This window comes from Varroa destructor, unplaced genomic scaffold (assembly GCF_002443255.2).
Source record: "Varroa destructor unplaced genomic scaffold, Vdes_3.0 BEIS01000002.1, whole genome shotgun sequence".
NCBI classification, from domain to species: Eukaryota; Metazoa; Arthropoda; class Arachnida; order Mesostigmata; family Varroidae; genus Varroa; species Varroa destructor.
Window position 1 is genome coordinate 46,199,339 of NW_019211455.1, and position 23,878 is coordinate 46,223,216.

At 41.0% G+C, this 23,878-nt stretch overlaps 2 protein-coding genes and 1 long non-coding RNA gene across 12 annotated transcripts in view; 2 read left to right on the forward strand and 1 right to left on the reverse strand.

The window, feature by feature from the left end:
- Positions 1 to 23,878, forward strand: part of AP-1gamma (adaptor protein complex 1, gamma subunit) — a 221,034-nt gene that overhangs the window by 156,683 nt on the left and 40,473 nt on the right. The gene's annotated exons all lie outside the window — the stretch shown is intronic.
- LOC111243903 (uncharacterized) lies at positions 4,017 to 12,215 on the forward strand. The gene is made up of 5 exons (XM_022790199.2): positions 4,017 to 4,668; positions 5,470 to 5,591; positions 8,887 to 9,029; positions 9,965 to 10,086; positions 10,458 to 12,215. Exons 1-5 carry the CDS (start codon positions 4,566 to 4,568, stop codon positions 10,886 to 10,888), a joined length of 921 nt encoding a protein of 306 aa, XP_022645934.2. The 5' UTR covers positions 4,017 to 4,565; the 3' UTR covers positions 10,889 to 12,215.
- Positions 10,400 to 23,878, reverse strand: part of LOC147757890 (uncharacterized) — a 31,309-nt gene continuing 17,830 nt past the window's right edge. The window contains exons 3-4 of the long non-coding RNA XR_015320463.1: positions 13,706 to 13,822; positions 10,400 to 10,867 (exon numbers count right to left, since the gene is read on the reverse strand). This is a non-coding gene — a long non-coding RNA (uncharacterized LOC147757890). The remainder of the gene's footprint in view (positions 10,868 to 13,705; positions 13,823 to 23,878) is intronic.

Sequence of the window (23,878 nt, forward strand, 5' to 3'; positions counted from 1 at the left end):
AATATTTTCAAATATCCTAAAGTTGACGGAAGTATGTATAGTATGTTACGGAATGCTGAATATTGCAAACCGTGTCAGGCTAGCATGTTACTGTTCAGTTTCTCTACTAAGTTGAGATATTTCGAAAGTCGGCGCCCATCATTTGTTGGAATCAGGCGGTGCACTTTAACACGGTGAAATAACTTGAAGTTAGGCAAAGATATATATACAGAGTGGAGCAAACCTTTCATGGTTGCCGTTCCGCATTGTTGGTCGAGGAAACCACAGATATGAATAATCAACTATACTTTGGTTGGACTCACAGTGAGGGGTGAGTCTTTGATGCTATATTTAACGGGGTGACTCTGAGGGGTGCTTCATACAAAAGAAGCTAGTTAAACTTAGCTAGCTAAAATATATGAAAGAACCAAGTGAAAAACTACTCAGTACGAGGTTAAAAAGATATCGATATGACATAGAACTGTAACGCTCGGTTTTTGCCATAGAAAATCTGGCACAGTCAATAGTGTCCATACATATATATATATAATATATGCAAGTATGATACGAAGACTCTCATTGTGTTAAAAGACGTTTGCATACTACGAGCGGTTTTAGAGACCAGTAGATTACGCATTTCTGAAAAAATCAACTTCCCATAGTTAGAACAACGAGATGATAACTATTAACAGGAAACTAACTGTAACCAAAGCATGACCCAGAACCCAGCCCACATCCACATATCAATTAGGCTATTTCACAACACATCACCCAGTGCTCTCCCTCTCACCCCCAGGATTCATTAAGTCCAATGTGTCGTTTTCTTATTATTAGGTGCATTATTTAAAGATTCAAGGCCATCGGTAATAACCAGTCCCTCCTGCATTTCCTATAAAACATTTCAAAAACCTGAACGTAGCAGTATACACACTATAATATCTGTATATCGAACAAACGGGCATTGAAAAGCCAAGGTTTAACTGTTATGACCAGGTTTTTGTCCCGCCACACTCATTCGTCTGTGTTAGACATATATACGCTAGCTCCCTATTACTTTATTCAGAAATGCATTTAACTATCTAGCTATATGTATCTAGTTAGTTGAAGCTTCGGCGCTACCCTTCGTGTTGGCAGTGTCTGCCAGGCAGGCTCGTCATTATGGGCTACCGCTAGATCTATTCATTGTTTCGGTTGATGGACACCCGCGCACTAACACACAACGACAATGCGAGAACCTCAACCCTGATACCCTATGGCCGCTATCGGTGAGCCACAATGAGATCGCAAACGTTCACTTTACTTCTCCCCTAATTTTCCCTCGTGTATTCTTCTCTGTGCCTAGACTATTTTCAACTATTGCAATGCTGGACACAGGGCCTGCGTTCCTACAAATATCGACACGTAAGCACAGATACAAACATAAACACACAGACAAAGACGAACGTTTGTGAATACGATTTCCACCTATTCAGTCGGTCGATTCGAGCAAAAGTAGAAGAGCTGCTACCGCATGCTCTCCATACTGTTTATATAGAAATGTTCTTTTGTGTGCGTTCATTATATTATCGGTGTCACTGAGATGTTGTTGTTGTCGCTATTATCGTTGTTATTAGAACCCATTAGAATCAGTGCCTGAGCAGGGAGGGAGTTGAGGTGACGCTATCAGTGACTGCACGGGTTGGACGTAGCACGATGACAACGCTACGTATTTTCCACTAATGAACTGCGGTTCCATAGCTCCTGGTGCTAACTGCAGAGCCAATACAACTTGATACTTCATTTTGGATTCTTGTGGAAGTTCGAGACAGAAGCTGCAAGGGAAGAAAAGGAGCGCGTTCATTATCGCACGGGTCTTCAATGGACGCTAACGTCAATAGACGGACGGGGTATGTCCCAATGATTTATAGTATTGGCAGGAACCGTTACTGTTGTTGATATGCAGGCACGGGCTGTATGGTGAGGGTACGCTCAAACGGTCACGCCCAATGGATAGTGTTGATTTGAAGGGGCTGATCTGGAATTGAAAATAATAAATCCCTAGATAAAGTAACGGGGAAATTATGCCTACTATATATTTAAAGCGCGTGCATCGGTTAGATTTGGCAGGGGCATAGTGGCGCGGATAGTGCGAACGTATGTTAACGCATTAAAAATATTAGCACCAAATCGAAAACTATGGTTTTTTTCAACTGATTTTCCAAAATGTCTACTTCAATTTAAAAATACAAATATGTCGTGATTTCTCTTCGATTTTGAGTAAAGACGAACGCTCCTTCGTTTTTACCTGATCCTCATTTCTGTGATCGTTTGGGTTCAGTACTGATACTATAACATTTAATGTCACAATGATAAGCTGAGAACGACTTAGTTGAATTACGTTATAGATTAGAAAAAAAAAAAAGGTTTCAATGATTGAATCGTTCTCTTGGCTGAAATATTTTTCAACACCCTGTGTTGCACGTGCGTATGTAGCACAGGGTTGAATGCAGTAAACAAAATGGCTTACGGCTACATTCCATAATAAATACGCTAGTGGTTCACAAGCTCATTCTTATGATTTTGATAAAAAAAAAAAAAAAAAAAACATTTTTATTGGCAAATCCGCGTCCATGTTTGATGATTGGGTGAGGTTGAGTTGAATAGACGGCAATGACATATGTAGATATCTTTCGAATAGAGAATACTGATGAGATATTAATCATTTGTGTTTCAATGGAGCGGGTGGCGTTCGGCAGTTTGATGCTACAAAGAAACTAACTAATTAAGCAACGACTGATCTGTAAACAACGATAATTTATGAATCTATTTTTCGTTGTCTCGGTGTTATTTCCTCCGGTGTTTTTGCTGTCCCAGATCCGACTGATCGGTACAGCAGATCACAAAAATGAATAAGGCGAACAAGTCGGAAATTGATCGAAGCGTATCACTGACAGGCTACAGGATCAACCCACCTAGAAGCTGCATCTTTAACCTGTTGGATGCAGTAGGTCTACAATTTATTTTTATTTCCCAGAAAGTACGTGCTGCATAAGGCTTACTCGATGCACCTTCTCCAAGGCAACTCCATCAATCTAAAATCAAGCCGAAATCAATAGAACCATCATTCACTTAATAGTTTGCAAGTGACCGTGTCCATGCTGAAAAATATTTATCATTGACTAACCAAGCAATCTGGATAAGGCCAAATGCTGATCCCTTCAGGCTGACATCCAGCAGTGTAGATATGTACGTAGCATATAGGTGACGCCGTGCACGCCTGAATATTACCTCACTGCAGGCTCCCCGGCAAGTTGCGCCCTTCTGTGTCGAAACTACAGCGTCGGCATCTTCCGATTTTTCGGGCGTTATTTACATACGTCCTACATACATATATATCTCGAGATATTTATATACCCCATATAGTCGATTTTTAAAAGGTTCAAAATTGAACCAAGTGCTTCTCGAAGCATCCCTCTGATCATACATAGCTCGTAATCAAACTTATGCCTCTGTTGGCTTTGGTAGATACAGTACGACAACGTAAAAACTCTAACTATATACTTTGTTATCATCTGAGCTAAACAGATTGCGCGTACGGTCATGAGAATTATTTTATGCACTGATTATTCCCATTGAGCCAAAACGTTGAATATCTATTGCAGTAAGTGCTTTCCATCACGGTCACAGAATCGCCGCGAAATTTCTGTCTGACCCCCCAACGCCCGATGAATGACAGGAAAACCTGAATGAAAGCCTGCACGCGCCAGATGCGACCGGATTCATTTATGTAGTCGTCGTCCACGAAGTCTAAGCTCACAACGTGTAAGTACTGCTTTATTATCTGATCATCACTAATGTGTAGGGCAATGTAGCTTGCTGTCGGGGACACCACTACTTCCGGCCAACGGTAAACGAGTGACGTTGATTTATTGTGCATCACCAATGCCCAAACAAGTTAAAACGACGTCCACTGGCCGTACTAGAACAACGCCAATCCGTCAATGGGACCCGGTTGGTCCATTGGCGTCAGTTAAGTATTGACCAGTTTTAGGCCGCGTTGGGCTAGCTGGCTGGCTGGCTGGCTGGCTCCAATCATGTGGCAGTAGCATTTGTGACTCGACAAAGGTAAATCGGATAGTGCTACAAAACAAATTGAGCAAAGTGCGACGATTCGGAACGTGTACGGTTGATAAATACTGTGCGATAGATCGATTAAGGCCTCAACACCTCGTTTTGACTATAGCTTTAGTTGGATGTTACTTACAAAGGGATATATCTCGCGTGTGAAGTGGAAAACGGTGCAACCTAGCTATTTCAAATAACTAGAACTGGTTTCCTATATCCGTACCTTAAACGCAAGAACTACCATGAGTGCTTCAGGGTAACGGCCACATAGGCAGTTAATGGTTCTGTAAGGAATTACCGTATAACCCCTATTTTATTGCTGGCGAAGAGATGCAATGCAAGGGCAGCGTGGGGCGCATCAGCCAAGTATCAAAGCATTAGACGTGAAAGCTGTCACGAAGGGTGTAATACGGCAGTAAGTGAACCTTGTCACTACCAGACATTTTCGCACATCGAACCCCGAGGGGGATCTCGATCACAGGATGTGGTGGTGGCCGGGAAATGGCTTAGCGACCATTCGGATCAGTTGGAAATGCGCTTTCGGAAGAAACACGTTCGTGGAGACGATCCTCCTGTTAGTGTTAGGTCCGTAGACGACGAGCAGCCATATATTGAAGGAAAAATGATAAGACTGTCAATGTGCTGCATTGAAAAGATAGTTTTAATTCATTAGTAGAACCTACTAATTGGCCTAATTGAGTCAATTGAAATCTCTCAGGGGCGGCATTACATATATAGTAATAATGTGTCTGGGCAATTTCTTAGTAAAAAGCATTCAGAAAACTTCGTTCCGTAGATTAACATAACACAATCAAAGTTTTGTATCTATATGCTAGAACGATCTTCCTAAGGACCCGATCGTCCGCGTAAATATAAGCTATAATAATAGTAACAATAACATGATGTATGTAATTCCGGACTAGACCCCAAAACATGCGTTCTCATTAGCTTAGATTAAGTTTATCAAGAGCATTTATATCGCATCATCATAATGTCTGTCCAATGTCATAGTCGTCCAATATCAATTTTTGTTTAGTTTTCATATAGGCCAAGTCTTAATTGATCCCTTCCGACATTTTAACTTCTAAAGTCATTAGTCAGTTAAGAAATTCCGTCCACTAATTTTTCGTTGCTGAAAATTTTCGACGCTGGAATTAAACTTCATAATTATGGTCGGAATTAGACTAATTTGCATCTCTACGGTCGGCTTTATATAGTTCAGTCTTGAAATCTACGCACAAAGTTAGCGGACGTCTAACCTGTCTGAACTGATCCCTCAAAGTTCTCGAGAGAAAAAAAAGCTTGAAACATTTAACGTATCTAATTAAATACTGAAAATATATACTTGAGGAGGCTAACGGTATTATTATTCTTTATCGCCTTAAGTATCTTGCGGACGGGTGACAAGAAGCTGGGCGGCCATCCTTTACCTCAGCGTACCTCGAACAATCAACGTAGATCAAATAAACGAGGCAATTCTTGACTGCCAGTACGATTATTCGCACAATGTAAGTACGCGACCATGATCCTCTTCTGCTCATTGTACAGTTTACCTTAGAGCAGGTAAAAATAAATATAACATGTGTTTAAGTTTTATTTGACGGCCTTTCTTCGTTTCTGGCCTTGCCGGAAAAAAGATATGCAAAGTACGAACAGTCCGTACAAATTGTACAGTGACGATTTCCTATATTTATATACATGGCACTGTACAATCTATGTAAATAGGAACCTCTTTACATGTTTCGCTCGAACAGCGTGTTCTTCTTGGCAAAGCTTAAGATCTAAAGCGCCAAAGTTTTTTCTGACTTCATATACTCACTGCTGCTAGACGGTGTTATCTTTCGGAAGAGTGGTTCCTTGGTAAACGCTTGCTCAACTCGTAGATACATATAGGCGCACTTTCATACGAGGCACATAACTAAGTGTGTTTTTATCCTTCCAAGAGAAGGTAGTGAAGCTGGAATAGTTATTATACTGATGATTTTATTCCTGTTTCTATTACCTCCAGCAGCAAGTGTATATTGCTAAATATCGAGGTCCCCAAAAAGTGCACAAACCTTCCACTGCTGGAGTACTCTTCCGGATGGCTTAATCATTTGGCGACAGTTAATCACTCTGATTATCCGGTTGTAGATCCATTCATAAAAGGATCCTTTCCAGACCTGGCAATCTCGCGTCAATTCTGCAGTGCTTTAAATGAATGGCACCTTTCATACTACCTTTCAGTGTCCGGATGGCCATATGTATCCTTTGGCTAGAACCTATTCATTCAGGACGTCTCATTTTTTTCCTTGTTTACGGCCGCTCCATCATGAAAGACCTGGCGCATTGCATCTATGAGCATTTGTGAGACACGAATAGAATGTTTTCTCAACCGAAGTGGACCTATTTCGATGTTTGGTGGGGCTTCGATGTTCTCGTTCGGTGACAGTCGGGCAGAAGCAATCAAAAAACTACAGAACGATAGGGCCTAGTTTGAGCTCACTTTGTTCTATACGCTGTAACGTATATAAACACACACAATTTTTCTGGGGACAGTTGACACCCAGTCGTTGACTGAAACGCGCCCCCAATAGTAGTGTGTTTAAGCGCCGAGTTGTTCAGTCATTCGAAATCAGGTGTTTACTAAATAAAACGCTCCTAAAAAATCGCTGCCACCCGTTCTGAGTTCTTTTTGGTTGAAGTCGTAACTGATAAATATATTTTTCTAACTCAGAGTTCCGCTAGCTGAATACTAAGTCGGCTCATTAACGTGAAATCATCGTTCTAGAGAGAAGGACAACGTGTTAATGGAATGGCCCCCGGCTGTTTAAGGCCAAATGGAAAATATAGCTAACTTTTACCTTATATCCCAGTGTAAATCGTTTGGTTTTTTCTTTCTTTCCTCTTCTTCTTGCGATTCTCCGTGTTTCATGCGCCATCGTCTCGAAACTGTATTCTGTTCCAAGTATTTAATTTGATGTTATGGTCAAATTCAACTTGAAAACTTAAAGCAGTATATGTTTTACTAGCGTTCCCTTATACGTATTGAATAGACCTAAAGTGCGTATAAGTTAATTTCGAATCTTTCTGGCTACGCTGCCTACGCGTTATATAGTGACGAGTACTATATATGTGTGCAACGCGCCTTCTTTCCGATTCTCGGAAAGACCTACGGTTGTGGCAAAACGGACGCGAGTTATATTGGATTCAAATTATATGAGCAGTCAGTACGGCTGAGAAGAACAGATTCGATCCCCTTGGCACGCTCGAGGTTGAATGTTCCTTATATGCTTGTGTTGCAATAATTAGCAAAGTACAACATTATGCACTGTGTGATTTCCACGTAATACATTTGTGGTACGTGAATGTTCTATTTCCACGCATTGTTGTCTATACCTAATTTTAATTGAATATTTGCCAGTTCTTCCGAACCTTTCTCTACGTATCTATGTGAAGGCCTGTGAGTGCTTGTTCTCGCACAGATTGTTGTACACAAGCTTCACTTAGACAATGAATAACAGCACAGCGAATATATCTTATATCGCCCACCCTATTTCTCCAAATTCGCCGCGATCCCCTCCTCCATTCTTTTCCCCTTTCCCAGTTGCCTTGGAATACCGATATGCCCTTCTGAGTGTCCTCGAAGACCTTGGGTTTACGTGAGTGTCGGTGTGCTGGGGCGGAAGCCGGAACTGTCAGAGAACGGTATCACGACAGGGAGGGCGGCAGATATCGCCGAGGAATTTTCCTTGGTCGAATAAGGTACAGCGGTGCTTTGAATGAATGAATTGAAAAGAACAGCTAGCGGCTGTTCTTACATCTGATTAACTATTCGGTTGGAAACGGCGAGGTTATTTCAGAACCCCTGAGGAAAACGGTAAGATTTGCAATCTAGCAGAAGGCCGCTACGGCGGCAAAAGAAAAAATTTTGTTGACAGAGCACAGGAGCGCAAATCCTATTCGAGATCGAAAACCAAGCGCCAAGTTATTCAGAGTGTAGTTACACCCTAAGCAAGTCTCGAAGATAAAAGGGAATGGGGCACACATTGAGGAGTGGTGTCCTTTTTATACCGCATTTGCAGACTTGAGGGCTTGACCTGAATCGGCGTCTGCAAAATTAGAATCTCTTCAACTCCGCGGACACATTGCTATCGATATGCGCATAATAATAATAATAATAACAAATGAAATAATAAATAGTAGTAGTAACACTCATGCATATATAAACAAATGGTTTAAGAGACTGAACACCGAGAGAAGAGTTTATCAGTTACTACTAGAAGTTCTTGTTTGTAGATCTATGGTCGCATGTGCCTGCGTCTGTGTTCATCTTCACTGAAAAAAGCCGAGAGCTAGATAAAACGAACTAATGTTCCCGTAGGCGTGCAGTTTTGCACGCTCTGCAGTAACCATACTCTAATATGTGTATGAATTTGGCTTGTTTTGAACGCGATGAGTAGATGGGTCCGAGAAAAGCGTTAGCGACAAGCGAAACGAGGCAGATGTCGGGACAGGAAAACAGTGCGGAAATACTGGAAAAAAAAAAAAAAAGATATGAAATTGACTACAGAAGATATACACGTCAGGCTTCGTTGCCGCAGAGGTGGAAAAAGAACCGCACTAACGAGCAACTGATCACACAGGCGGACTTTGATATTTAATAGTAGTTTACCTATCGACAAGGCACATGTATGTGTAATTGAATTAGCTTAGGCCTACTTTTATGTATATGAAATATTCACTTTTGAAACAGCCTCCAAAACGACGCCGGGCACGCTAAAGGTGCTACTAAACACGTGCCCAATTTGTACGCGCTTGCAGCTTGACGACTTTCTGGTTGTCAAATGGTTTTTGAATGACAATGAACAGCCGATCTACACCTGGCTACCGCACTCCAATTCCCGAGCTTTCCACCCACTCTACGAAACGTTCATCGATAAAACTTACACATTTTCAGCGGAAAGGTAAGAGCGACAGGGTAACAGCGGACGGAACAACAAACGTACGTACGTAGATTTAATGCCGCCTCCCGACACACTCCTCTACATCGAGACTGAATAAATTCGCTCGTTCGGATAAAAAAAAACAACAAGAAAGAGGTGAAAACGGGCGAGTGAGGAAATGAAGAGACCCGGAGAAGCATCTCATACCTGCTCGTCATTGTTGAAGAACTAGTAATAAATAGAATAGCTCAAGGCGCCAGTATATCAGTATATTTGCAAGTTTGCGTAAACGACGGCAAGAGAACACGGAGTGGGGTGCACTTTGGGAAACGAGCGGGTTCTGAGGAAAATCGAACAATTCTTTAATATTGTTTCCTGTTAAACGACTGCTCATAGAGACATGGTCAAGAAGCACTCTTACGCAAATGTTGTGAGTATTTTGCTTGTGAACTGTCGAAATTGTTAGGGGGTACACATATTAAATGGAAAAATGTTCAAATTACATTAGGTCAGAAAATTCGGCACATTAGGCTGCTTGTGAACTTGGTCAACTTTTAACTTGACAAAGCACATTTACCTCAAGCGTTATGTAGTGAAGCTCATGAAACGTACATTTCAATAGATTTTATAGAACTCTAGAAATTACGAAAAAGCACTTTTAAAAATTAACGTGCCACCTTAATGTATCTTTCGAGATGTTTTGACCCCTACGCCTGTCCTCAGCCTTGATTTTTAATTTCTTTGAAAATCAATGCGTTTCTTCATAAACAGGAACGTCTATTTTGCGGGTAATTCGCTTCTTTCTAGGACATAAGGCTATACCGTGAAGTCCGAACGCCTGTGATTTCGACAAAGCCGTTGAAGTATTCCTCTGCACTGAAAATTTTTTTTTAACTATATTTAGTTCTACTCTACTAGTATTGCATTTCGATACACATTCTTTTAATGACTGCTAGCTATGAGATCTACCGCGGGATCCGGTTCTCTCATCTTCATCCGAATTTGACTGGCATATACCTCTGCAGCGTCTCGTCGAAATGGGGACATTTTGAGGAACGGAAACCGATGACTCTGTATAGTGAGTTGCTGATTGATTATTTATGAATTCTTCTTGTACTGACTGGGAGCTTCATAGGGGGTCATCTATACTGTGTCTAGCGTTTCCGTTTTCGGCTTCAAATTTCCGATTCATATATGATTTCTGTATAATTAAAGGGTGATTAATTTAATTCAAAAGAGTAGATTAAATATATACTAAAGAACAAGTCCTATTTGCATGTAGACAAGGGAAAACGTCACGAAAGTACCTCAGAGTGAAACGACGCCTCAAACCTCTACCAGAGGATCTTTTGCGATCTTCGTATGACTCAACGTTTGAAATGACGCGTTCATTTACGACATTTACGACAAACATATGCATGTTGTCTCATTTTATTATATATTCCACAGGGAATCCTAATTTTATGCGATTTGACCTGAAAGTTTTAAGTTTCTCTGTGGTGTCGATCGAATGTGACGTCGAGCGTCTTATGCGGCCCGCTGAAGTTCGCGTATACCGGATCGAGGATCGATACTTTGCACCAGTCGATGCAGACGTCACCGTCGTGCCCATGCCAAATGATCGGATGCACTCGATTATCGCGATGGTCCGCAGCAATTATACAGTTAGCCAGGCCACATTAAAAACGAGTAGCGTCCTGCAGTTTCAGTGTGCTGTGTTCTACCCGAACTCAGGCGTTAACATGACCCAAACTAAACTCGTACTGATGAAGAATGAAGTTAGCCTTTCAACCAGACGACAAAACTGGATCGGCAGCGCAATTCTAGGACTTCTTACTACGTTGAGCCTTTTGGTATGCCTATGGAGTGATATGGCATGATTAGTTATCTGCATAGATTAAGATTAAGAGTAGAGCTGTTATCATCGGATCGACCATGGGAAAACTCGGAGAGGTATAATACAAAAAACGTAAGCTATAGATAGGATTGTACAGTTGCCTTCTATCGGCCCGTAAAAATTGTGAAAGATCTAGGCGTCAATTTTTAGAATTTCTAATTTTAATGTCATATCAAAAATAATTTGTGTGACCCTAATCTCAAAAGCGGAGGTGTTTAGCGAAAAATATGTGAAAATGTCACTTGCTAAAAGCTAGAAGTGCATCTGGGGGGTGTGGGAGCTGTTTAGCGGTCATCGTTTTCGCAATCTCGAGATTAATTTCGATTTTTTTTGTGGTATAAGGGCCCAAAACAAATCGAATTCTATAGATAGTAAATGGTGTATACTCTTTTCTATATTTTATTTTTTGTGTATTTAGGTTTTTGACCAGTATGTGTTCCATTATAACCTGACAGTGAGTTTAACCAGTAAATTTTACGCTCAATTAAAAGCTATAGCGCGCGTATTTTATTGTCCACCGTTTCTCTATCTCTTCTTTAAGTTAAAAAGAAATTTATCTTGAATTATGTTTATGTAAAATAGAATATTGTCAAATTTTACTCTTTGACACACATGAATAACCATACCTTAAACTTGTAAAACATACTCAAAATTTTTCGAAAAAAAAAAAAAGTTGCCCCCTATTAATTATTTTTGGCCAATATTACCCGAAAATCCGTAATAATTTCGCAAAAACTGCATGAAAAACGGACTACAAGAACGAGATAGTATACGTTTGATATTTTTAGGTTGGCATCAGTTTTGTGAGGGAAATTTAACATCTATGTAGAAGGCACTATTGAATACGAACCAAGTAAAATACATCTTAGATAGTCACAATTTTTGCCAACCTCGCCGTTCCGTAACTAATTAAAGAAAACCGTCTGAGTAAAGGCGCAAGTCAATATCTTTTATATCACGAGGATAGTAGAATTAATAAAATTCATTGAAAATACGTACGCTATCGTGTGATCGTAAATCGATCGCGCACTCTGTACGGTTTCCGAACATTATTAGCACTTACTGATTTTTCCATATTTATACAATATATAGATGATCGAGGTGCCGCTTGAATTTCGTTTTCCAATGGCTATAATCTATGAGATATACTTGAAGAGTGTTATATGATGAACGCCTTTGGAAGTTCCCGCTATACTGTCTTGAGAAAACACTATCGGACTTTTTGGCTACACTATAAAATGATGGATTCTGATAGTCTTATTTTAGTAATAGTGGTCACTAGAAATAAACAGCGCACATCTGTTCCCATATTGCGGCGTTCTTATTTTAGCATTTCTATCAGTTGTTACATGTCAGCCGTCGCGGAAACACGAGCAAATACACAATTTTGTTAGGTTTTTTTTTTCAACATACTCAGTTGTTTTACAGTATTGTTTTTACTTTTTCTGCATTTAGTGTTTCAGCACTATTTACAAGGATATTCCTTAGAAGGAACTGCATTGGTAAGTGTTGCATATTTTACCACCTAACTCCAGTATGGCTTTGCAATAGTAAATTGCCAGCTACAGAATAATGGCCAAATTGAATTTGCTCTGTTATCTCGACAAATGGTGATTTTTATAGAAATTCAATAACAATAAATGATTTTCATGGTGTACGGATATTGTTAGCATCCTCGAGGTCTTAACATAGACCTTGTCTTCTTTTTTATTTAATTGATATTGTAGTTTTCAGACTAATGTCATCGACTGAAGTCGATATATATCGAACTGTATGAGCAGTTACTATCTCTGTTTTCATCATCGTTTTTTTCTGTTCTTGACGAAAACTCTACCGAATTTATTTCAGACGCGACATTAATTTCATAGAAGAACAAAAAGTTAACATCGATATATATTAAAGACGCTAACATTTCTTTAAAGCCTAACAGCGGTGTTAGGTACGCCACCAGCTCGCCTGTGTTCCAACGCTTGTTTCTCTATACTGCCGTTAACATAATAGATGACGAAAAAGAGCCCATATGAATAATTACCCTGTATACAGAATAATATGGTAAAACGTTGCTCGAGCAACCAGCTAGCGACTTTCAACGCTAACCCACATAACCTCACCCAAAGCCCATTTTAAGATTAGCTCGGACGGGTTTAGCAATTCGGCCTTAGGCCTGGAGAAGAACGCCATTGTGTACTGGCAAAAACCTCTATAGTTCCATGAGCACACAAACAAATTCTTTGCCCTGTCTTACTTAGCATTTAACATGGCCCGCTGGGATCCTACTTCAGTCGCTTGTAAAGCGCAAGTACGTCACACTGACACTGTGGCACAGTAGAGAATAGACGCCCCTTTGTGAAGTTAGAAGGCTACTGCGAGCGCGAACCGTCAGAACTAAACAGCTGGTAATTCCAGCAGCAATTGTCTATGAAATGTTACAATATAGCTAGCTCCTTTGTGGTCCTTGTCTGTGGTACTGCATAATCAGGTCTGCCTTCAACTTTATTGGCCCCTTGCAGCTGAAAGAACATCTACGGGGGACAAGAATACTGTATTTGGAGAGCCTATAATGCTTAGTGTTTTGTTATTATGTTTGGATATTACTGCAAGATATTAGCGTAAACAGAGCGTACAGATAAGGTAGGGGGAGTAGGGGCTTCGCTGGCTGACCAACGACTTGCCGTTTAGCATGCCGTCATTAAATGCTTGCCATCAAGTTAACAACACTCATAAAGTGGTTGTTATGCTAAAAAGATTTACTTCCATCTTAGCATGGGAAAATTAGAGGGACTAAATAAGGTGAGCTTACCTTACAACATTCGAGTCCATCAAGCATTGCTCGCAGTCGCTTCATTGTGTTCGGAACACGTGGGGCGCAGCTGTATTTAGACGCTGTTCGTGGCTCCTATGGGCTTCCTAACGCTGCCTAATAAGGAAGAAGAAAGAAAAACGAGCGGCGGAAGTAAAATGGGTCTGTCGGACTACACACAGATAAAGTCCATGAAAAATCAGCGAATTTCTAACAGGGACACCTCTTTTTCTTATTGTTTTTCCTCGTGTAACTTCATAACGACCTCTGGCCAGTCGCGTATATCATAGTATGATATGTGCGAACCGTCTATATGCTAACTGTCACAAATAAAGTCCAGAGCAGAGCCAATATACGACTAATGGGGGAAAGCATAATTTCAGAACTTGACAGCCGTTTAAGAAGTCGATGGGTAAAACGATAACACACAACTGTGTGTAATTATTTTGTAATTAGTGGATATGTTATTAGTGCATATTCGGTTTCTGTCACAAGACATTATCTGGTCGGCTACTCGGGCTGCGTACATGAAGACGGCATTAGTCAGATGTAGGGTATAACACTTAATTTTTTTATTTCCCCTATATCCGAGGTTCTCGTGCACAGTTTCAGAAATATATCAAAGAACGATCTCGGATATCCTTGCCTTCCGTCTGAGTTCTCTCTTCCGCTTGTCTATTTTCTAGCAGATGAACATTCGAAATCATCAATTCAACACAATCAGCTCTTAATTTTATCGTCACTGTTTATTTTTTCCTTGTTCGATGAAAGTTTTTAGATGAATCATCTAATTTTGCTGAGAACCAAATCAGTTCTGGTTGTTAAAGCATTTCCACTGAATCGTCATAAAGAATGCTCTGTTTATTTTTTTAATGTGTGAGTGACACCTTTGTGTACCACCCGGACACCGCAAGGGCGAATCCAGTTCGTGTAAGTCGAGTGTGCGAAGGAACCTTGGCTATCGGACTTACTTCCGCCAAGCTTTCCATCATCCACTAATCTCAGTTACCCTCTTGCATGCTCCACTCCTAACTCTGTTCCTCAAGGATCTTCTAGCCACCTCTAGCAGATCAAATTGTCAACTGCTTTCAGGGGCATCGATACGTATGGTTTATAGGGCACACTTTCGTTTTCGTCGTAACGAGAACAGGGAATTTGCTCGCGTTAGGGTAACCTGCGTGCAAGAGGGGTCTATGCACGCACGACAGACTAATAACTACGCTCACATAGACAGGCGGGATACGGCGTGCGTTTGCTCTTGTAAAAGTCGGCCACCCATGAGCTCGACAGCGTGCTAGCTGATTCTGAGGTCATCGAAAGGGGAATTCTCAGGAGACACGAAGTCATTTGTCCTGTTTCTAATGCGTGGCGTATAGCCACTTCACTGGTTCACTCCTTCCTACGTTGGTTCAACGATTCAGGTGTACTTTTGCCTGTGATGAGTGCCTTACAGCACGCCCTTTTTGTTATAGTAAACGGTGTCCATCCCACTGAAACGAAGCTGTGGTAGTGTTTGCCTACTAAACTTAGGAATACGTGATGAGGTGAGAACTAGGCTTGAAATTTGTTGCGGTTCATTCGCTCTGAAAAAAACCAGTGGCCTGAGCAATGCCCCACAGCAACAGCAGGATTCGATATACAACTTGAGATATTTACTTTGTGTTAGTTCTTTCCCTATACGTGAGTTGGTCCTTGAGTCTGGCTCGTGCGTTGTCGGCCGTTTAAAGGAAGCTATACCGTGTTACTTCACTCTTTCGAAGTACCGGTCGCGTTTGAAATTCACTGGATCGTTTCTTACTCTAATTGTTGCTATGTTTTACTTAGAGTAACTTTGACAGTATAAGACAAACAGTATGTTAAGCTGGCAAGTGACGAAGCGTTGACAAATCGTTGCGATGTACGTAGTACACCGTAAGTGGTAGCTTTCGAGAAAGAGTCTGTAAAGCTACTGTAAAAGGGTTGCTGGCATCATACCATACGAATGCAACAAGGCACGATAGAGGAAAAAACATTCTAGAACATTGTAATTAACTGAAATTCCATACGGACTCAAATGGGCGCCCCATTGGCTTCATGTATCAAGTTTGTTTATTGGCCTAAATACGAAGCATGTTATTAATCGCAATGGGTGGTGGAAATGGTTCCTAGAGCAGGTCTGCTAAGAGAAAACGCTTCGTCTAGCATAACGAGAACATCGACAACTGCCACAGTGAAGTCGAGATTCGCATTGAGGTACACAATGCATCGTGGACCCACAATCTACTACGAGCTACTGGGGTCGATCACACGTTGCAGATGCATGACGAATATTTCTAAAATAATAATAAAACACTGTTAACATTGGTGCCTATTTGATTACTTATATTATTATTGTTGTATTACGTTAACAAGTTTTCAAGAAGTGGCATTTTATAGGCATGTCATTAAGGGAAATTGAAAATAAACGTAAAAAATAAATCACCAGTTTAACTCGGTTTGTCCTGATGAAACAATTTATGCATTGCCTTGCCTATATCGATAATTAATTTGAATTTAATCTAGGTTTGAGTGCATGTAGCTTACTACGGTCAGATCCCGTGGGTGTTCTATTCGAGCAATTCTCCCTCTAGATAAACCATCTATGGACAGTAGAAAACCATGCGCATTAAAGAAAAACACAGGTGTCTACTAATGCTACAAAAAAAGTAGGCTTGCTTGAAAGTAGGTACGTGGATGGCGTCGATCTTTTCTTATCTTCTACTATTATATCTATTCCATACTATACTACGTATATCCCGATAACAGTGGTGATTTTAGACAGCTCTTCTATTACTATCCGATCGTCACGGGCTGAGACGATTTGCATTCATCAATGACAAACATCGAACTATTGTATGGATATATTTACTACTATGAGTATGGAAAATGTAGTCTTTTTTTTTTTTACCAAAAACTAACAACCGTTCTATTCATGTCGTTTATTATGCCTTGTCAGGTTATAGTTAGGCCTTACAACGTCTACTTGGCTACCATTACTGCCGACAGCTAAGTATAGTTTGCGTGAAAAAAAATAGGATTTGTTAACTTAGCTGTGCTATACGCCTTTCCATATTATATTCATTGATGACACGGATTGCACGCATGTGATAAGGTGAAACTACCAGGTGCGTCTCCTCCGTAAGATACGAGCCTGCTTTAATTAGTAGTACCGTTTATAGGTTTGCCACCGAACCTTCGTCTTGCTGTGCCCCAACGCATGCTGAACACGTCTACGAAACCGGGCCGCTACGAGACCCGGTGCAGTTTTTTTTCTAATTGGATTACACTGGAGAATGGGTTGATACGGACTGACTATCACTCACAAAAGAAGTGACCAGGTGAAAGGTAGACAGAGAAAAAATGGAAAATCACTTGTTTATGTATTACGCCACTTCTTCAAAGAAAATGTAACTAGCCCTTAGATCACTACTTCTGCCCACCTTCATGCAAGTGAATAATTCGACGCCTCTGAGCAAATATCTAGAGTAAATTCAGTTGTCTACTTTGCCCGTCGGGCAACGCTAGAAAGGAGTTCCGTGGTGACGCGTCCTTAGCGGCGCAAACAGCTCTAGCAATTCTTCGGTCCGTACGCCGTGGGTATTACCAATTGAAACAAAGCTTTAGGTTGACAGAAAACAATCGCGTAGCATCAAAGGGTATCGTGGACGGCGTGAGCCATTTCAACATATCCTTAACCATCAGACAAGTATATGAAAATACGTTACTCGGGTCTAGCACATACTTCCGCCGCGGCCAATCTCAAACCCGATCCGAAAGTAATGTGTGTCTTTTCAATCAACCATAGATCTAATTGAATTTATTTAATGTCTGTTATGCCCACTCAGCCTGACGGTAGCTGAAATTCGTTATATCAGTTTGATTTTTAACATAGGCCGACGAAACGGGAAACAGAAGATTTGCACCGAAATCGAAGTTAGGTTAAAGCTATGGATTACAACATAAGGAGAGGTCTAAATAGAAAAGCAGCATTTTTTCCTTACTGTAATTTCATACTTGCCACGGATGTCCATTTGACTGGGTCTGCACATTTTTTGCTTATTAGAAAGGTCAAATAAATGAATCGTTTGCCTAGATACACACTTTTTTGTTTTTAATGGGGATATTTGTAGAGAAAAGACGCATAGTACACTATTTGCAGACCAGCCACGCGTAATATAGTAGCTTTGAATAAATGTTTTTTATTGTTCATAATTTTTTTGTAAACACATATCAAAACAGTAACATGTCCATGTTTCGAAATAGATATTGATGAGAGAAATCTAAAGGTAGCTTTTTCAGTAAACAACAAATTTTGCCAGGAATCTTCTGAGCTGTTCACGACTCTACCTTATCATTTAGAGAGATTTTCTGATGTAACCGTTTATAAATTTCTCTCCATTTTATATTATCTAATAAATTGGTATGACATTACGAAAATTAGTTGTATTTAAGATTATTGTTGTTAAAGCCGATTAAATCTGGCTAGTCTCCTTTACAATTGCGTAGACCCACGAAGACCCAGTATGCTAACAATGGGTTATTACAAGCGAATTCGGCGTACGGCATAATTAAATAACTTTCGAAATGCTGGCTGCTACCATACGCAGCTTGGCTAGTAAATACTCCAGTTTCCTAGAAACTTGTGAGTTGAATCCGGCTAAGTTTACCACAGCCAAAACGACCTTAATCATGAAAATCAACGCTCGGTTTAATGTTACTTGAAGGCCATAGCGTTGCGGAAAGATGCTGGAGGCGTTGAGCAAAACGGCTTTATGCGAAGGCATAGTGCCTAAATGTTAAAAAAAAAAATGTAAAAACATTTTATGAACTAAGACTGCAATATTGAAGGCTAGCGAGAAGGTGACCGGATGTTAAGTTCGGTGGCAGTTTTGACTACGCTCGGATCTAAATATGCCTGTAATTACACTTAGTGCAATTTGTTACTATACCGAGAATGAAACTGTTAGTCGAGCCCGCTAGGTCGAGCTCCTCAAGAGGTTGTTGGCGCATCATGATCAATCAAAAGAGCACAGCCTGGTTTACTTCATGATAACGCTAGATCTATTGCTATGCCTCAGTTACTTCATAAACTGGACAAAATATTATCCAACGTTAATTTAAACCGGCTATTTCTCCCAATCTAAGTAATTACGGGGCTTTCCGTGCTTCAATAAAAGCGATTGATAGGCAAGCATATTCCACAACCGATTTCCTTCGTGAACCCATATATAGAGGAAATACAATGGGAGCGCAAATGCTAAGTATATGGTTATCCAAAAAATGCCAAAACGCTGGGATGAGTGTGCAAAAAATGATCAAGAGCGTCTCTAGCAGCTAGTAATCATCGTCCTAGTTTAACTAGCTCAAAAGTTAATGAATTTCAAAGTCCGCAGGATTTGTTCATAGTAGCCTTATATCCGAAATATATATCTATGACCCGAAATATATATATATATATTTCATCATATCATAGAACTGCAAGAAAAGCTCGACATTCAATTCAACACAGTAAAGACGAACATATATAGCCATCTTTCCATAGCTTTTACGTTGAGCAAATGTTGGAATTAGAAAATTAGGTATAGCACTTGTTCGCAAAAAAGGTACGACCAAACCTACAATCGGTCCCTAGAAGATCAGGCATATAAGTTAGCCTGTAGAGAAACTAAAAGCCTCAGTCAACAGCATCCGATTCGGGGCAGAGAGGGATTCCGTTCAATTGTATAGCCATCAGGTAATGGAGGTAGATTTAGCGGACACAGCTAGCTGGGTGCAGCTAGGAATCCCTCTGAGGCGACGTCTTCCCGATCCAGATCTCGACCGCCTATTTTCCCTTATGTCCCTCCTCGGTGTTACTGTCCGTCCTGTTGCCGGGATCTGTTAATGAAAAGTGCTGTTACCGTTGCTTTACGGATTCGCGTTATATCCATTAGACGTCAGCGCGTCATCGGTAGGTGGCCATTCTATTACATTACCTCCACTAGTGGTACTTTTTTCCTGTCGCCAGGACAGAAATAGGCAGAGGCCGACGGCAGCCGTCTAACGCTGCGCCACGGCCGGTCGCTTTAGTTGGGGCAGGGTAGCGAAAGAGAGCAAGAGTTGCCCTCTGTGGTTCGCAGTGCAATCGCGGATCGTTTTCGATATTTGTCGGAAAACGATAGTCAGCCTAGCGGTATTGCCAACATACGCTCAATAACTAATTCTATTAAGGTGGATACGATTAAAGAGTGCCAGAGAAGAGGACATTCGTCTATATAGTTGTACCTATTCTACGAGTTGTGTTATTGTATTTGTTAATTTAATACATAATAATAAATATTTGTTTATTTCAAACAAGAGCCAGCGGGGGAAACATACGCATCAGATAGCTGAGTTTCTTAATTAAACCAACACTGCAATCCGGAAGTACTGAGCTACGGGAACGAACTCTGCGAGTAAGCGACAGCCTATCGACACTGCTAATAATTTCATGTTATCGGCTGAATTATGTATAGACTAGAATACACAATCAACATTTTCCGCTGAGGCCAGCGTTAGCTTGCATGTCTAACGGAATGGCTGACGTCGATTACGGACGTAAAACTTGAAACACGTATGTTGCATATGCAGGACTCGATGCAGCTTAAGCCGCACGATCGTTAAATCAATTCGACGTAAGAACCGTATCAAAACTTCTGAACCAATAAATGCGGCAAACTTTTAACTGGAATTAATTACGTTTACGTTGGAATCGTTTCTGAAGCTGGCGATGAAGATCTAAACGTGTGTCCTCAGAAAGATCTACTTGTAGAAACATTTAATGTACATGTGATGTAAGAATACTACAAACTTTTCCTCTTGTTTTCGTTTGGTTGGCTTTTTCGCGTCGACAAATAACATTGTAACAAATAACAGATCATGATGCATACATGTCATCATTCATGGCCGGTCAAATGTCGACCTAATTTTGATCAGATAGTGTTAGTATAAAGAAATCAAGTTATCGAATGCAGATCTGAATCTTTACGGAATATCCTACTTCAGCGTTGTCGCTATATCTTTAGTACACGAAATCCTTAGCCTAATTATGGCAGCTTAATACAAAGAGAGTTACTATACGTAGTGTTTTAAATAGGCTCTTGGCGGGAACAAGCCATAGAATTTGCATCTTATAACATTTAGCAAAGTGTTAACTTTAATAATAGATGTTGATTAAAGTATAATGTAGTGAAAGAACCTAAATAGCGATATAAACCAGCAGGTAACAATCGTTCCCTAGATATTTCCTTTCCGGCTCCATTTATTTAATACTCTCTTGCCCTTTTTGTTCCCGATGACCCGCCCACCACTACACTAAGCAATTTTTCGAATCAGCTTGAGCTTTCGTTGTTCTTAAACGATCTGCGACCGCTCCTATAATTTCAGTGTCTATTTCATATAAAAAAAAAACGCTATATTTGTAACTTGAGTTGCGAGCAGACGAACGCCTGGTGCGATTAGGGTTTCCGTGCCTTAATGTATACAACATTTGGGCCCTGGCAAGACGGTGCAAGACGGCAACCGAAATAGGAATCGCTATCCAAAGTGGGCATACGCTCGTCTCACCTTATGCTCGCTGTTTTTTTGGTTAGTTTTTTCGGCACACGTTTCTCGAAGAGTGCGACTTTCGTGGTGAACGGTGAAGAGGACGCTTGGTCCAATTGGCATTGACGAGTGTAGAATAGCGGCATCAACCCCGAATAGCTCGTTTGTCTCCGCTAAAACGACGCCCTGGGGAGTCTACGCCTCATAATCTGCCAAAATCTGCCAGTTGACTTTTGCTTTGTATCAATTTGCTAGAATCGACGAAATAAGCGGGATAAGCCGTTGAAGATTTTCGTCATCGTATGGACGGTTAAAGGTAGGAGTCGCACGCGACTTGTTTCCTTCACCAGAACGGAACTCCGGTGACAACAAAGGAGTTTGTGGGTTGTCTTCTGGTATTCACTTGCTCCTAGTTCGTTATTGGGGGTGGATTAAATCAATTACAAGCTGTCCATTTTGTTGCAACTTTCTGAACAGTTCGGTTTATTGGTGGGTGTGAGCGTCGCCCTCGTAAAGTAACGCGCGGTGCGTCTAGTAGTACGTACTGTATCCAATAGGACATAATGGCGGATGTTAAGGAAGGTCGCAAACGAGTAGCCGTTGTGGATAATCTCATCAAGCGACTTCGAGCTAAAGGTGAGCTTAACATTCAGCCGGTGCGGCACTTCGGGCCAAAATACGGCCAGCGTCATAATCCGTATGCTAATGGTGTTAAAAAATATGAGTTGACCGGAGCTGGCATCTACCGGGAGGATATCGCCTGCGCGAACACTCCGGGGTCAAACAGCACAGCAACCTCTCCGCATAACCATAACAGTAATTGTAGTAGTACTACTAATGGTTCAATTAATAGTACTACAGAAGGTCACCGTCCACAATTGAACCAGACATCGTCTACGGCGAGTTCATGCAAGAACCAAATGAACGCGAAAAGCTCACGTTCGTTGCAGATCGGAGGCAGATCCGGCGGCCAAATGCGTCGGTTTCGTAAGTCCGTTTTTGCATCGAGCAGCTACGCGACGAATGACTTGTTTAGCTCGGCTAACGTACCTGCCATAGACGGACACATGCCTCACATACGTCGCGTGGGAGATGATCGTTTAGGGTCTAGAGATCGTGCGGACGGTGAGCGCGACATGTGCGTCGATATACAACATGCTTCCGGTATAATAAACGTTATGGGTAGCAGCAATGGCAGCAGTCCCACTTCAGACCATTACGGCCCCGGTGACGATATGGTCAGCATCGTTCAAGGGGATGAAGCCGGCCAAAGCGATATGTATTTGTGCCGATTGGACAACGGCTTTGCCCAAGAGACTACACTTTAACATTGGTGATTTTAAAGCCGACTAATCGGCCTAGTCTGGGATTTAGTCATCGAATCATGCAGATGATCAGATGAAACAGTCTCAAAGCTTTCAAGACGTTTTTTTTGGATACTAGTAAAGCGAAAGTTTAGTTCATGGCGCGAACGCGAGCAGCGCCTATGAGACTCTTTCATTTATCTGGTGATACGCTCTGCTGTTTTGGCATATCTAGTTTAATTTATATGGATAATTCATTCATGATTATACCATAATAACGATGACGATTAAATAGAAGAACAGTTTGTTGTTCTTTAATGAATTTGGCTGCGCGTTTAAGTATCTCATTTGCCGTCGTCTCAGATATGAGCAGAGTAATAGCGATAGGGAAATCAAGAACAATGCCTATGAATGAATTAAACCAAATAAACGAAGTTTTATAAATAAAAGCAAAGCTTTGTGTGTCTGCTTGCTAACGCTCAAAGAGCGCGCACGATGGACTAATTTTTTTTTACTATTACGTACGTAACCATGTCTACATAGTTTCAGAAGACATATGCCATTTTTTGTTTAATTTTAGAAATCGGAGGATCAAGTTTAGCAGACTTTTGCCATTTGATATTAAGCTCAACAATTGTTACTAGGTAACAATTGTTACTGGATTTATTTAATACGGTTTAGTATATCTGCGTCCCGCTGTGTCAGTCCGATCTGCTAGGTCGCGTTAACGCACTCATCTCAGCATATAGAACGTTTGGAATATCAATAATTACAACCGTATAAGTATATGTGAATGGGGACATGTGGAGATTGGCGTCCACACGCCTTTGGCATTGTTTATAGGGGGCCGCCTCAAACAAGAACCATACGGCTTCTCATGAACGGATTCTTTTTCTGTTTCACTTTCCGTGGATGCTCCGGTAAACCCTAAAATCGTAAATCGCAAGATGTATAGATGTCCTATTCTGTATTCTCAACTGTGGCTCCTCACGGCTCCACTCAGCTATTTAAATGAGAGTCAGGCGTGGGTTTCGCACGATTCGTCGGCAGGTAAAGAAACAGGCGTTCACCACTTATAGCTTTTCCGGGGAGCACGCTTATGTCGTCGAGTATTCCGATTCGGGAACAGCTTGAGGAAGTATTTGTTTTTTCGAATTGGCCAAAGAAGCGAAAGATCGTCCGCACATATGTCGCTTGTATTCGAACGTCAAACATCTCCGGAGTTAACTAGACCTTTAGAATGTCATCGCCAACGGTGATTCGATTCTTGAACGTTACAAGGGTAGAA